Source organism: Geotrypetes seraphini, chromosome 5 (assembly GCF_902459505.1).
Source record: "Geotrypetes seraphini chromosome 5, aGeoSer1.1, whole genome shotgun sequence".
Taxonomy (NCBI): Eukaryota; Metazoa; Chordata; class Amphibia; order Gymnophiona; family Dermophiidae; genus Geotrypetes; species Geotrypetes seraphini.
In genome coordinates, this window is record NC_047088.1 from 56,421,233 (window position 1) to 56,435,875 (window position 14,643).

General features: G+C 38.7%; 1 protein-coding gene across 3 annotated transcripts in view; it reads left to right on the top strand.

Annotated features, from left to right (window-relative positions):
- The window catches only part of KLHL4 (kelch like family member 4), a 257,308-nt gene that overhangs the window by 67,471 nt on the left and 175,194 nt on the right, over positions 1 to 14,643 (top strand). For 2 of the 3 annotated variants that reach the window (XM_033943967.1, XM_033943968.1), the window contains exon 1: positions 13,750 to 14,168. The exons of the other annotated variant lie outside the window; for it this stretch is intronic. In XM_033943967.1, the coding sequence (XP_033799858.1) occupies positions 13,750 to 14,168 (419 nt within the window). Of the gene's footprint in view, positions 1 to 13,749; positions 14,169 to 14,643 lie in introns of those variants that run through there. 3 annotated transcript variants of the gene reach the window in all.

The following is a 14,643-nucleotide window of genomic DNA, read 5'->3' on the forward strand; positions in this document are numbered from 1 at the left end:
TTTATAATGGGAACAAAAATGGAAGAGAATTAATGTGTGTGGAATGGGGGGGTAACTAATTTCTTCAGCTAAATAATTCAATCCACTTCAAACAGACATAGGAGAACTCACGCACCATTCACACACCCTCCAACCAAAAACGTCAAAAGAAAAAACTGTTCGACAACCTCCTAGCCATTCGAGCTGCAACACTTGACCCCCAACTCTACAACCTATTGACCTCGACCACAAACTACAAAACCTTAAAAAAAGAAATAAAAACCCTTCTATTCAAAAAACACATAAAACCAAACTAACATAATCAGAACTGTCCCAAGCATCACCTGCAACTACTCCATATGTACTTCTGATGTCATGACAATTCAGACATAATTTATGTTATGTTATGTTTGGAATAATGGTTACATAAATGAGGTTCAATAAAAGAAAATTTTCACTGCCTGTTTCTATTCTGACCATTTATTCCATTTCATGGTTATTGCAAAAAAAAAAAAAAAATTTTACATGAGGGGGGGGTGTGTCAAAAAATGATGGGCCCCGGGTGCCACATACCCTAGGTACGCCACTGAGTATTGCGTTCAATTCTGGTCTTCTTATCTCAAGAAAGATATAGTGGCGCTGGAAAAGGTTCAAAGAAGAGCGACCAAGATGGTAAAGGGGATGGTACTCCTCTCCTATGAGGAAAGACTAAAATGGTTAGGGCTCTTCAGCTTGGGAAAGAGACGGCTGAGGGGAGATATGATTGAAGTCTACAAAATCCTGAGTGGAGTAGAATGGGTACAAGTGGATCGATTTTTCACTCCGTCAGAAATTACAAAGACTAGGGGACACTCGATGAAGTTACAGGGAAATACTTATAAAACCAATTGGAGGAAATTTTTTTTCACTCAGAGAATAGTTAAGCTCTGGAATGCGTTGCCAGAGGAGGCAGTAAGAGTGGATAGTGTAGCTGGTTTTAAGAAAAGTTTGGACAAGTTGCTGGAGGAAAAGTCCATAGTCTGTTATTGAGAAAGACACGGGGGAAGTCACTGCTTGCCCTATATCGGTAGCATAGAATATTGGAACAACTTGGGTTTTGGCCAGGTACTAGTGACCTGGATTGGCCACTATGAGAACGGGCTACTGGGCTTGATGGACCATTATTCTGACCCAGTAAGGCTATTCTTATGTTCTTATGTTCCTACTTAATTGTTGGAAGTCCAAAGCCAAGAGAATGCTTCCTAACCCAAATAAGTTTATTTTTATAGAATTAAGTCTTATTTGTGAATATTCAGCCAATAGGCTATTACTGTTAAAGATATGTTGACCTTGTATAGAGCATCCCCTCCCTCTTTTGGCCATTTGGGAAAACCAGTTTAATATCATCTGCATATATGAATCAAATTATATAACAATCTGAAATTAAATGTCACAAATGACAGATATATATATATATATATATATTGAACAGAATAAGGCAAAGTTTGCTTTTAGGGAACACTTAAGATGCCAGGAGAAAGAGGATGATACTCTGATCTCAGTTTTCCTTATTGAAATCAATACTACAAAAATGGTGGTAACCAGCTATGCTATTGACCAGCATTCAATAGAATATTGCTTTTCTAGAATGATTCTATGAATATCTATTTTAAAAGCAGCAGTTAGATCTGACAAATTAAGACTGAGGCCTCAATGCTCAAAGCTCCTACAACACAGTATTAAATACTGGCCCTCTTTTACAAAGGCGCACTAAGCGTTTTAGCACGGATTTAATGCACGTGTACGCTAACCACTAACGTGTCCATAGGATAACATGCATGCGTTAGCGTTTAGCATGTGTTTAGTTCCCGCTAATATTTAGTGTGTGCTAAAAAGCTTAGCGCACCTTTGTAAAAGAGGGGGGCTGTGTTGGAAGCAATTTTTTTTCAGGTGATGCTCAGCACAACAGCATGCAAATTACATGCATGCTGTTTGTGTAATGTTAAAAGGGGGAGGCAACCCAGAATGAACCATATTAGATTTGTGTCCAATTTATTAAATGGATGGATAATATCTGCTCCAGTTTTTGATTAATGTATTACCCTTTCCCAGGTTTTTTTTTTCACTTTGGTTGCCTTTCCTCTCCAAGAGTGGACTACAAATATCATCATATTTCCTTTTTTTCTGTAATTTTGGTCAATAGTAATTGACAAATGTGTATATTTCAGTATTTCTTGCCTGCAGCAAGTTGAGTAGTTTTTTTGTGTGGTTTGGGGGCACTTACACTTTCTACCACAAAATAGAGTGGTATTTGGGCTTGGACTCTACAGTCTTCTAGAGCAGTGGTTCCCAACCCTGTCCTGGAGGACCACCAGCCATACAGATTTTCAAGATAGCCCTAATGAATATGCATGCCTGTCACCTCCATTATATACAAATCTCTTTCTTGCATATTCATTACGGCTATCCCAAAAACCTGACTGGCTGGTGATCCTTTAGGACAGGGTTGGGAACCACTGCTCTAGAGTACATAAACATAAATATAAGCATTGTGGGTAGCAGTGGCTGGCAATAAACAGCCACCAATTGCATGTGGTGTTTATTGAATCACGGCTTTGTGAAAGCTAGGCACTGGAAATGTAGGGTAGGGTTTTCAAAGCCTACCTTTCCGGCGCCTACCATTCATGTGAATCACTGATGTGGAGGCGCTTTGACACCTAACGTCACTTTTGGCATTAGCCACGCCTACAGTGGTGTAAGGCATCATAAAACACCTCCATATATGTGATGCAAGTACCTTTTTTTAGGTGCCAGTAGGTGCCCACATTTTAAAAAAATGGCTATGATTTGTTTTTAAATGGCATTTTCCACTTGTTAGGTGCCAGTAGGGCGCCTACCAGTGCCTAACTTAGGCACCATTTACAGAATATGGGTCTGTGTGTTTATCCTTGCAACATTTACTCTTTTCAATATACTTATATAACAGTGACCTTCTAGTTGTCCAATGACCCAAGTAACCATCTATCATTTTGCTTCTCTTTTCTTTGTCTAATTCAGGATTTTCCTCTCAATGGTGAAATGAGTATCACTGATTTTGATTGGATTTAAGTAAAGCAAAACTAGTTGTATAGTAGTTAAGACAGAGTTGAAATGTATAGCATTTTTATTTCAAAAGATGAGCTATCAGTCAGCATGGGGCCAATCTTTACAAATTGTCATTTATAAGGCATTAATTTGTTGAGACAAAAATGAAGGCTTTGGGTTTAATGATAAATGCATTCTTGACTCTCACTGCCTAATGTGTAAAGAGAATAGCTAGCTATCTTGCAAAATGAAATTACTGTGAAAAATCAGCTTCATAGTACGTAGCACAAATACAGGAGTGTAGACATCACATTCCTAGAGCAATCCCTCAAAATATGACAACTATATTAGAAGGTAGTAGAATTTTCCTTCTAAGAGATTACACCTCTGGGAAAAAAAAAATAAAATTTACGTTGCATAATTTGAGTGCTTTTGCAATGAATATTACCGTTTTTGATAATATATCACATCCTTCATGAACATGGTACAATCGCTATTACATAGCCACAATGTAGACAGTGACCATTGCTATATCATGCGCTTCCCTTTTATCAAATTTCATTTAATGCCGTACTGTCCCATACTTTGCCTGTGAAAAATAGTTTTCATGCTAGGCACAAATTAGGCATGGGTTAGGCATGCTGGATGCGTCCAGATATAGTGGTATGGGTTTTGTTTTTTAGGGGGGAAAAATATTCCAGTTTGATATTAAGGTAAAAAGATATTTAATAAAGCATTACTCAAGCAAAGCACATGAAAAAATATATTGCATAGTAAACTTCATTCCCAAAAGTTTTTCTTTTGGAGGATAAAGAGTAGTCCAATTTAATATTAAGGTTAAAAGTTATTTAAGAATGTATTACTCAAGTAAAGCACATGAACAAATGTATTGCATACTAAACGTCATTCCCAAAGTTTAAGAAAATATGAAGAGAAACTCTACTCACAATGGCTGTGGTTCAGAGCAAGTGGACATGTCTGATGCACAATCTTGACATCATTGTGACATCATCATTATGCACCTAGATGGCAGAATACCACTAAAAAATAATAGGTACTCCCTGTCTAAAAGGAAGCTCCTGTGGATCAGTAGTTAAAAGTCCTTCTTCCATCTTTCCAAGGTGGTGGGTTCAAATCCTTAGTATGATCAGATACCACAACACATATTCTTATTATTATTATTTTTTTTTTAGTGACAATCTGCCATCTAGGTGCATATTAATGATGTCAAGATTATGTGTAAAACATGTCCACTTGCTCTGAGCTACAGCTACTGAATAGAGTTTCTCTTCTTATTTTCTTAAACTTTGGGAATGAGGTTTAGTATGCAATATATATATAGTTTTTCATGTGCTTTGGAATAATCATGCATATTCAAGGTTTATCTCCTTTCCTTTTGATTAATTATATCAATCACTGCCCTGCTATCATACAAAATCATCTTCCTATTCTTAATTTATGTGGCTAGGAAACCAAGGCCAGGAGCATTTAGAAAAATAATAATTTGTGCTATAAACATTGTCTTCCATGGCAGTCACACACTATCCCTCTTGGCAATACAAGTCAAATTCCAAGCTTCCTATTGCATCTGGATTCAGTTCTAAATCCTGATTTAACATTTTCTAAGTTTGCCACACCATTATTTCTAGACCTGTCTATATAAGAACTGCGACCCTCTTTACTCTAGTATTGATACTGGCAGCCTCACAATAATATCTTACTCATTTATGTCATGTCAATTGAAGATGTAAATGTCTACCTACATGTGCCAAGTGAGGGGTGTAACTGATAGAAATTTTTTAAGTTACATTCACTACTGGAAGACATACAGACACAGCCTGTTAATGTATATGCCCCCTGCAGGTAGGCACTAGAGCACATAGGTGCTACCTTCTAGAATAGCGCCTGGTACAAATTTGTGAGTAATTCCCAATTACTGGTTTCTATGATATGCATTAGTGGCAATTAACTGTTGTGCTGGCATGCTATTGCACACTAATTCACAGTTTAACTGCATGTGGTGTTAAGTGGTAGGAAATGGGCAGGTTACGAGCAGAGAATGGATGTAGACTGCAAATTACAATTAATGTACAGTACTTAACACGCTTGTGCAGTTATGAATGCACTTACTACCTCCTCTCGAGGTGCATGCATTCATTGTAAACTAAGAATAATCATAAAATGTGATAAATAACTCTTTGGAGTATGCCCAGTATATCGCAGCAGCTACCACATAGCTTTTGCACTTAATCTTTGCTGTTTAAATGTGATAAGTTCAAAATCCTATAGCAACTTGGGAAGTCCACTGAGGTAGTCAGTGGGCTGATAACATCGGCCGAGCCACTATACGAATGAAGTTATTGAGGGAAAGGGGGGTGGGGGTTATTGGTCAGGGTAGTTAAGGTTATGGTGTATGTGTGAACGGAACATTTTGTGATTGGGAATGATGTTGCTTGGGTTGAGTATGCAAGGAAGTTGATTATGGATTAGATGGCTTGGGATGTGATTGGTTGATTTGGGCGGGATTTTGTGAGGAAGAGTAGGAGGTTTTGTTTGATGGGAGATGGGAAGGTAGAAGCTGAGGGGAGAGTTTGGATTTACGGGTTTAGGAAGGAGTGTTTTTCTGGTTTTATTTGCCCTTCCTTCCCACCCTTTGTTTGTTCTCTGTGAGTGGTGTTTCTTTTTGACTTATGGTTGGGGTTTTCTTTGTGCTTTGTGGGGTTCCGGGTGGGGGGAGGTCATAGCAGTGTGGAAAATGGGGGTTAATCCAGGTGGCCACTAAATTTGTAAAAGGTGGAAAAAGTATTCTGAAGTTGTATACTGTGTGCGACAACGCCACAGATAACTGTGAGGCCTGGAGACACCACAGGTCTTGCAAATGAGATACGTAAAGTGAACATGATTTACTGGAATTTGGTGGTAGAGCGCTAGGTCATGACCAGCTAGCTGATGGGAAAAAGAGAGCTCGGGGGGTGGGGAATCTAGGAATAAGGGCAGTATTGAAGTACATTGTTATTGAATTCTGGTTGAAATAAAATAATGCTGTGGCCAAGTTATTACCAATAAATTTGTTGGATGGTTATTTTTTTTTAAGTTCAATATTTTTATTGGTTAAAATATGAATAAAAAAAATACAATACACAAATACGATTCAAATCATTCAATGAGTAAACATAGCTGAGTAATTGTTTGCAATATACAAAACAAAAAAGAAAAAGTGCAAACCAAACCAGATGACAGCTCTCAAGAGAACAAAAAGATACATATCAACTTTGAGAATATGTAGTTATGAATGTAACCCTCTAGTGCAGTTCACAAAATTTTTGCAGTTGTGACCATATTTTATTATAAGAACCAATATGATTACATTTCACAACATAGGAATGCTCATATTGAGCTATTAAGCATACAGTATTCCACCATGAAGAATAAGATAGATTGTGACTATTTTTCCAATTGACAGGATAGTTTTAATCGTTATAAGTAGAAGACATCTAAGGAGTTTGCCAGTTCTCTCATCTACTTTTGAAGTTAATATTACAATAGTTTGACCAAATATTACAATAGTTAAAGAGATATCTTCCTCAAAGTCAGTTATCAAGCTAATTGTCTTCTAGACTTTCTTCCAGTATTCATTAATTGGGGGGCATTGAAAAATCATATGATCTAGCATGCCCACTGCTGATTTATAAGACCAGCAGCAATTTTGGCTTGCATTTGGTAATTTGGATAGCTTGTAAGGTGTCCAGAATGCTCTATTCAGCAGAAAATAGGTAGATTGGGAAATAGCAGCTGAGTGTAGAGAATGTATCATCTCAGGCCAGACTTTCTTCCATTCTTCCACTGCAAGATGTTTCCCGGCATCTTTGATCCAAATGTCTTGTACTGTTTTCGACACCCCAAATTTTACTCGGAGAATAAGCTTATATCAGGTAGCTGCCTTGCCTTTTCGTTGAAGCGAGACTTGGTCACCTAAGTGCCAACAAGGAAGGTTTGTTTTCTTGAAGTAAGGAGATGTCTATTAGAACTTTAGTAGAGTGGCATAATTGCAGCCATTTGTAGTGTTCTGTATGCAGCAGGTGAAAGGTTGATTGCAGTTGTACAAAAGGTATTCAGACTTTATGAGCATAGAGTTGATGAAGTGACCATATTCCTGCATCTCTCCAAACATGCCAATTAAGTTGTTTCCCTTGTATTAGAATTTTAGGATTGTTCCAAATACAAATATACGTATGTTGATGTATTCCAATGTATTTCCATCATCGCATCAAATTCTCTTATTGCTAGTCTAGTACAATGTATAGATTCTCTATTCTTGGTTATATCAGTGTTGCCACTAAGAGCAGCTGAGCGTAAGTCTATGTTTCCCATAGTATATTATTCTAGGATAAACCAAGAAGGTAGCAAAGCTGTAGATTGTCTTGAAAGCCATAACGAACCATGACGAATAAGAAAGGCAGTATGATAATTGTAGAAGCTTGGGAATTTCATACCACCATTAACTATTTCACCCTTTCAGCTTTTTCAGACTGATATATGGGATGGAGTTGTTCCAAAGAAACTTGTTTAAAGTCGAATCAATTCTTTTATAAGTTGACTTTGAGAAATACACAGGCAGCATGCTGAGGATATGATTTATTACTGGGGCAATCATCATTTTAATTGTGCTTAGTCTACCCCACCAGGAGAGTCTCAAAGGAGACCATCTAGTTGTGAGTGCTTGGACCGAATTCAAAACGTATTCTGTGTTGTATGCAATAGTTTCTGCAATAGTAGGCTCAAAATAAATACCAAGGTATTTAAGCTTGTTGTTTGACTATTTTAGGCCAAGTTCTGTAATATCACCATAAATTTCTGGGTAATTTAATGCCAAAATTTATGTCTTAGTCAAGTTAAGCTTGTACCCGGATATTTTGGAATATGAGGAGATCGCATTAAGGAAAGGCTGAATAGAGTCTGGAGTCATGTACAATAATATATTGTCCGCATAGGCAGAAACGTGTACTTCAGTGTTACCACATTTGATTCTCCTAATTTGTTCATGAATACGGAATGCAATCAGCAAAGGCTCCAGGGAGATGTTAAACAGTAGAGGGGATAGTTGACACCCTTGCCTTGAGCCTTTAGATGGTTATTTAATCAATGGATTTGTGTTGAGTGATTTGTAGCTGGAGTGCAGTGGTGCGAGTGTCAAATTTTAAGTATAAGGGCCACTATGTTACTAGAAACATAGAAACATTGGCAGATGAAGGCCAAATGTCTCATCTAGTCTGTCCATCTGCAGCATCCTCTATCTCCTCTTCTCCCTAAGAGATCCTATGTGCCTGTTCCACACGTTCTTGAATTCAGACGCCACCTCTACCAGGAGACTATTTCATGCATTTACCACCCTTTCTGTCACTCCACCTTAAGGAAAGGTTTAATTTAAAACCACTTCAAAATGAATCAGTGAACACAATCCCATGATAATTGGACTGTAATTTGAAAATCTGTAGCAATGTTATTTCCAGCTGTGTGCAGTAATTTGTATATATGCACATCTTCAAATCTATCTGGGCAGTCTTTCAGATGGTAAAGATATGCATTTGATTCAGAATGGAATATAAAGAAGCAGCAACATTAATTAGATTTATTGTCTATCAGCTTGACTATTTTTAAATTTTTATCTTTTAAAAAATCTTAATGGTCTCAATTTCTTTTGTGCTTTGGATTTAATATAGTTTGGTTTTCCATGTCACCATTTTAATGCTTCCCCCATATTTATATTTGTTCTCTTTTTCATTGCTTTTCCCTCTTCTCAACCCCTTTCCATTTTCATATATCTACTTCTTGCTGTATTCAAATCATTTCCTACTGCTTCAGTATTTTCCCCTGATTATTTTTATCTGCTGTCCTCTCCCATTTCCACCCATCTCTTTATACATTTTCCCATCTTCTCTCCTTTAACTTCCATATTGCTAACCTGCTAACCTATTTCTTTTGCTTTGCTGCTCTCAGCTATATTATTTTGGCATCACAATGTTACATATGGCATTAACATTAAAACTTTACACTGTTGTAAGTACACATATGATAAGTAGAGCTCCTTTGGAATTTTAGAGTACAATGGATTGGCATTGATCCTAATTAGAAGAAGAAGAACAGACCCTCCATTTAAATAGGATGAAATAATCTGTCTTTTTCTTACATTTGTTTTAAATTGTTGTCTCTTAATTGAATGAATGATCAGATTATTACCACTCATTTTTTTATTATAATAAATGATGAAGGAATCTGTTATGATCTGGATTTGAATTTTTGGCTCAGATTGAATAATCATATTTCATTTGTTTTCAATCTAGATTTTATTAAAGAAAATCCATATTCACTTTGCTTCAGATTTATGCAAACATTCTCGGGCTCGAAGTTTAAAAGCGATGATTGAATATCATCTAGCTAAGTGCAAATCTAAGTGTGAGCCCAGGATGTCAAATACTTTTGAATGTTATTGTAAGAATATAGATAATCTATATTCAGCATGTGACAAAATGATCCGAAGCTGCCATTCGTGGAGCTTTGGGTCAGAGGGCAAATGCTTCAGCTTTATTAGGGTTGACTCACAGTTTGTCCTGTTTTTGACTTAGATTATTCAAATCTCCTGTTCTTTCTAGTTTGAATGACACTTGAAATTGGATCCAAACTTCCCATCTGTAAATAAAATTGCGGATAAATTGTGCCACCGAGAGTCTAAAGATGGTGCCAAAATTTGTGGGAGGAAAGAGACACTACCCCTCTTGTCTATAAGAACTTGAGCCCTTTGAGTACTGGAAAATGTGCAAAAAAGACAGTACAGAACAACTATTTATATGTGAAGGTGAAAAGCAAGATAACAGAACTGTTTATGCAGGCAGTTAACCAGGAAGTCCTGTTCTTTGAGCAGATCTACATCCGATTTCATGAAAGAGTCTTTTTTTTTCCCTTGAGCACACAGATAAACACATACAGGATGCCATATGCATGTCACAACTTACTTTTCTGAAATAAATTAATTCTACTCGTATGCCACATAACTGCTGTATTTTAAAAGACTGCAACTCCCACTCTTATAAAAAAAAAAAAAAAGACTGACTTTATGAGATTGTTTTGATCTTCTCCATACTAACAGATAATCTGTTGAAATGTACTAATCATTACATTCTTGCTGCCCCTGCTAACTACTCCTTATCCACAGCATCATCCCCTCTCTCCCACATATTAGCCCTAAACCAGCATTAAAGGGCCCTTTCCTAAACTGTATTAAGCACAAATGCACACTTAATGTGAGGAAAATGGTCTAATGCAGGACACATGAAAGTGTTTAGTCAAGTGCACATGCTAACTGAATGGTATTTATTTATTTGGGGGAGAGGGGCCATGCCAGGGGTGGAGAGTGAGCAAGCAAGTGCTACTTGGAAAGGAATGGAGGAATAGCCTAATGGTTAGTGCAGTAGAGCTAGGGGAACTGGGTTTGATTCCCACAGCAGCTCTTTATGTCTCTGGGCAAGTCACTTACCCCTCCATTGCCTCAGGTACAAAGTAAGTACCTGTGGAGTTTATTTTCAAAGCACATGGATGTCTCAGAATGTTCAAGTTGATGTCCATGTGATTGAAATGTCCAAATCCTGATTTTTGCAAAGGCAGAAAAGGAATGTGCAGCACTGCCCTATGTCCAAATAGCAAAGGAGGGTGGGGGGGGGGGGGGTGTTTTGGGTGGGACTATAGCGATTACTGAACAGGAAGAAATGCCCAAGCTTAAAAAGAAGGATGCCCTAAATTAGTCACATCCAGGGTACAAAAAGATGCTTGGACTAACTACCGAATGGAGGGATTAAGATATTATGATACTTTAATCCCCTAGTTGTTGCTGCCCCCTCCCTTGCCCCTGAAAGTGAAACTGAAAGGGGATATCAGACTTTGACAGTGTCAGGTATTATAGGCAGTCTAACAAAATAGACAGCATGAGGGGCATAATCAAAACTTTAAAATATCCAAAAACCTGCCTAAGTCGGCACTTGGACATCCTAATAGCAGGGACGTCCAAGTGCCGATAATCAAAACAAACTTTCTGGACATTCAACAGCACTTCTAAGCTGCTGTGCATCCAGAGCTCAAAGGGGTGTGTTGGAAGGTGTGTTATGGGCGGAAATCATGCGGGGTTCCACCTGGACGTCCTGAAGCAATAATCAAAGCTTTTCCAGGACATTCTAGGTGGAACTTACATGCCGGGACATAGACCAAAGTAAAACAGATATAAATGCCCCAAAGGTGACCAAACTGACTAGATGACCACCAGTGGTCACGACCCCCTCCCACCACCCAAAGATGGGTGAAAAACAGCAGATTGAGGGTTTGCCATCAGCTGATCGCAGCAGAGGAATCCCCATCAGCTGAGATGGTTTCATGGATTCCTGCTGGCTCAACTGATGGGGATTCCTGCTGCCAGGATCATCTGAGCCCTACACCCCTCCCCCTGACATCCCCCAACATCCCCTTGACATCCCTGGACCCGCCTCCTGGCATTCCCCCACATCACCCAACATTTATGGAGCTATAACATCCCCAGACCCTCCCCAACATCCCCCCACACATCTCTCAACATTTCTGGACCCCTCTTCCCATATCCGTGGACACCCTGTACCTTCCAAAGACAAGTAAGCAGGAGAGTAGCCCACTATCTCCTGCCTACAGGGCCGGGCCTTCCCCCTCCCAATGCATCTTGGGATGAAGTGGGAGGGGTCTAAGGCCCTGATTGGCTCAAAAGAAGTCACCTTTCTAGACCTCAGTCTCTATCAACAATGACTATATAAAAACTTCTATATACAAGAAACCAACTGACAGATGCAGCTACCTCCACAACTCTAGCTTCCATTCTTCACACACAAAAAAAATCTGTTACACAAAGCCAAACCACAGGATACCACTACATCTGCTCTGATCCAAGAGATAGAGATAAGCAACTCAAAATCCAGACTGAATCCTTCAAACAAAAAGGATACAACCTCAAAATAATCTCAAGAAGATTATCTCTTCCCTTATAACACCCAGGAAAAACCTATTGCAGTACAAAGTAAAGAAAACCACCAAGAGTGGGCCCCTTATAGTGACATATAATCCAGAGCTGGAACAACTGGGATCATTTCCAGGAGGATGAATTATTGAAAGAAATATTTCCAGCTCCGCCTACGTTGGCCTTCTGACAACCACCTAATCTGAAACAAAAATTAGTGAACAGCAAACTCCCAACAGAAATTGAAAAAGAGAATGGCATATATCCCTGCAATATACCAAGCTGCAAACTGTGCCAACACACAGTATCGTAGGTTCCTCACAGTCATTCACATGGGAAAAACATTCAGCATAAGGGGGATCCTACGCATACTTATCTTCAAATGTAGTGTATATTATTCAATGAAAAAAAAATGTGAAGGATGTTATGCTGGAGAGACAAGACAGATGCTAAGAACAAAAATCAACCTACACAGATACCATATCAAATACTACATAGTCAACCAGGGTAACACCTCTGTTGGAGAATACTTTGCAAGACCAGGGTGCTGCACGAATGACTAATGGTGAGAATACTAAAAGGGCATTTTAAAACAATGCAGGCATGTAAGACCTTTGAAGTTAAAATGATAAAATATGTTGACACCCATCAGACTGGACTAATCAAAGATCTAGGTTTCCTATCCTATTATAAGCCATAAAATTATTCTGTTTGGTTACCATCTGATCACCCATCTATCTCTCCCTGTCTCTCACCCCCTTCCTCACCCATTCCTACATTCCCCGTAAGACTTAAATATCTATTGCATCAGGTAAAAAAACTAGGAACATGGAAATATTTGCTGTACCTGAATGTAACATCTTGAGCTACTACTGAAAAATGTGACCTACCGGTACCTCTCACCCACCAAAAATATATACATGTTGCTGCATACCCCACCAGTCACCAACAGACACACACCAAAGAAATAATTATATGTATAATGGTAGTTTAATAGAGCACCATTGGTATAAATTCTGGAATGCAATAGCAAATTTCCATTAAAAAAAAAAAGAAGTTTAATTAGAATAGAAGAAATCAGGAAGGCAAGGAATTATTGTGAGGATTCTCACTGTCAATGAATCATTACAAAAATCTGCATAAGAACACAACGCGTTTGTCATGTGTATAAATCTTCTATGACATATAGCTTTGCTTAGTAGCAGGCGACATCTCAAGGGAGAAGAAAAGTGTTAGTGGTGGGGAGGAATCTTGCCACTTTATTTGCATGTGCTTTTCTGCATCTTAAGTTGCAGCTTGGCTCTCGCGGGATGCTCTGAGACTCGACTGCTATGTAGTAGAGAGACTAGGTTTAGGGCACTGCCAGTGCGGGAGCCTAGCAGCTGGGTTGTGTTATGGTAGCTACTTTCCTGAGCTAAGCTGTTTTACTTGTTTAAGGTCTGACCTCATCATCCTGTCAGTATGGGCTCCCACCTACACAGTTAGCAGCAGCTTCGCATTGGTTTGAAGTGCCGGCAGACTATTAGCCAGGGGCAAGAAGGTTACCTGTTCTTTTGCTGATTTCTTCAAGGAAGCATCTGAAACGCAAAGGGCAAAAAAAAAAAAAAAAAAAAAAAGCAAGCAGTTAATTTCTGGAAAGGCAGGGTTTGTTTTTTTTTTCCTTTTTTTTTTCCTCTGCAAAGATGTCAGTGTCTGGGAAGAAAGAGTTTGATGTTAAGCAGATCCTGAGGCTACGCTGGAGGTGGTTTAGTCACCCCTCTCAAGGCTCGGCAGGCACTGGAAGCTGCCTTCAGCAGGAAGGATATGAGCACAGGGGAACACCAGTTCAGAGCAGGCTGAAGAGCCATTCACGGGACAGGAACGGGCTGAAGAAAAACAGTAGCCCTGTTCACAATATACTGGCACCTGTGCCAGGTCCAACCCCTGCCCACCACCGATCTCTTCAATCCTGGCAGCAGCAGAACCTCATAGAACATTTACAGGCGAATGAGGATATTCCTAAACAAAGCACAGAAGAGCATTTCATCAAAGACGAATCCAATAAAAATGTGCAGGAGTTGCAGCTGATCACAGGAGGCATTACAGATGTACCCACAGAGAGGTAGGAGTTTTGTTTGACTACTCGGTATCGGCTGTGTCCTTTCTACTTCTTTTTTTCTCTCTCTTAACCTAGAAGGTTTTTTTGTTTTTTTTTAAATTGTTATTATTGCATTTTTCTGAACAATATAAAAGGACTTTGAAAGAGGAGAACAAACTAGAAAATGAAGGAATACACCATAAAGAAATCAGTATTATTCCAATTGAACGAGAAATCACTTCAGTACCATTTAAAATTATTTTGCTTAGCTCACCATTGTCCATTTGGAAACCATAAGTTTAACTAATGAGATCTGTCAAACTACATTTCTCTGCCGTCTGCTTGGCTTCCAGCATACACTGTGTAGCTCCACTCGGCACATTGCTGTCTGCAGACATCCTCATGTTGCAGACAAATGAAGAGCGATCATCCAACAGATATTATTGTAAATTTGATTTTTTTTTTTTTTTTTTTTTGCAAGTATATAGAAGGGAAAGCT